This window comes from Alligator sinensis, unplaced genomic scaffold (assembly GCF_000455745.1).
Source record: "Alligator sinensis unplaced genomic scaffold, ASM45574v1 scaffold1318_2, whole genome shotgun sequence".
NCBI classification, from domain to species: Eukaryota; Metazoa; Chordata; order Crocodylia; family Alligatoridae; genus Alligator; species Alligator sinensis.
Window position 1 is genome coordinate 33,533 of NW_005843067.1, and position 1,277 is coordinate 34,809.

Sequence of the window (1,277 nt, forward strand, 5' to 3'; positions counted from 1 at the left end):
CAAGCCCCCCCCCCTGGGTCTCAGACCACCCCATCCAACTCTGTCCCAACTAACTCTAGTTCCTCCCCCACCAGCTCCAGCCCCACCCCCAGGCCTCCTAGCCCCGCCCCCAGGCTCACGGTTGTCGTAGATAGGCTGGGAGACAATGAGGGGCAAGAGCATGAGGTGCCCAGTGCCGGCTGGATCCTGCACCCACACCTGGAAGCAGAGGCGCACGGCGTTCAGGTCGTACTCGCCCTTCTCCTCCAGTGACACTGTGGGGGCAAGGACACATGGGTGAGGCCCTGCCCTCTGTGGATAGGCCCCGCCTCTCACAGTTAGGCCCCCCCCACCATGGACAGACTCATCAGCAGGGATCCTGGTTATCCCACTTTTGTGCGCAGGGTGGGGGCTCCCTGCCCTGCTGTGCCCCCCAGCACCTGGCAGCCAGGGCAGGGCAGAGTGGGGCGGGCGAGCTCGGTCTGCTGCTGCTGGGAGCCCCGCACCGTCATGGCGAGGCGCCCCCTGCCCCCCACCCCCGGCAGCAGCGGGGGGCAGAGCAGAGGGCACCCAGCCGCAGCAGCACTGAGCTTCCCAGCCCCGCTCTGCCCTGCCGTGCCCAGGGGGGAGGGCAGCAGGCCGGGGAGCCTGAACGCGCAGCTGCCCCCATGCCTCCTCCGGCAGCGTGCGCTATGGCGGGGGGCCGGCCCCACCCCCCACAATAAAACCCTGCATCCCACTGACACCTGCACATGCAGGGGACTTTCATTTTAATCACAGATTTGGGGGTGGGGGTGTTAATCGGAGAATTTGCCATTTTTAAACGGAGAAAACCAGGATTCCTGCTCATTAGCGCTGTAGAGGGGCAACGACACATGGATGAGACAGCCCCCCATGCACATCAACAGGCCACCAGGGACAGATCCCACCCCGGGGAGCCCCCCCACTCTGCAGTAAAAGGGGTGGGGCCTGCGCTCTATCTCCACCCCCAAGTAAAGCTCAAAGCTTCCTTCCAGTTAAAGGGGTAGGTAGTACCTCTGTTCTAACCCGTTCAAATTAAAGGGGCAGTGCCCAGGCTCAAACCCTGGCTCCCACAAATTCAAGGGTCAGGACACAGGCTCTGAGGCACCCCCATGCACGCCCAGTGCTCCCCCACTCACCATTGAAGGGGTTGTTGTTGGTGCGGATGCGCTGGGCCACAGCCTCTTCCAGTTCCCGTTTCTTCACACACTGGATGCCCAGGTTCTGGAAGCTGCAGGGCAGGGAGGGGGTTAATGTGTCGCCGTCACACCCCCCCC

The 1,277-nt window shown here is 63.7% G+C and overlaps 1 protein-coding gene across 1 annotated transcript in view; it reads right to left on the reverse strand.

The window, feature by feature from the left end:
* RELA (RELA proto-oncogene, NF-kB subunit) overlaps nt 1-1,277 on the reverse strand; it is a gene marked incomplete at its 5' end in the record, with an annotated part of 7,109 nt that overhangs the window by 3,856 nt on the left and 1,976 nt on the right. The window contains 2 exons of the mRNA XM_025193570.1: nt 120-254; nt 1,140-1,231. Of these exons, the coding sequence (XP_025049355.1) occupies nt 120-254; nt 1,140-1,231 (227 nt within the window). The remainder of the gene's footprint in view (nt 1-119; nt 255-1,139; nt 1,232-1,277) is intronic.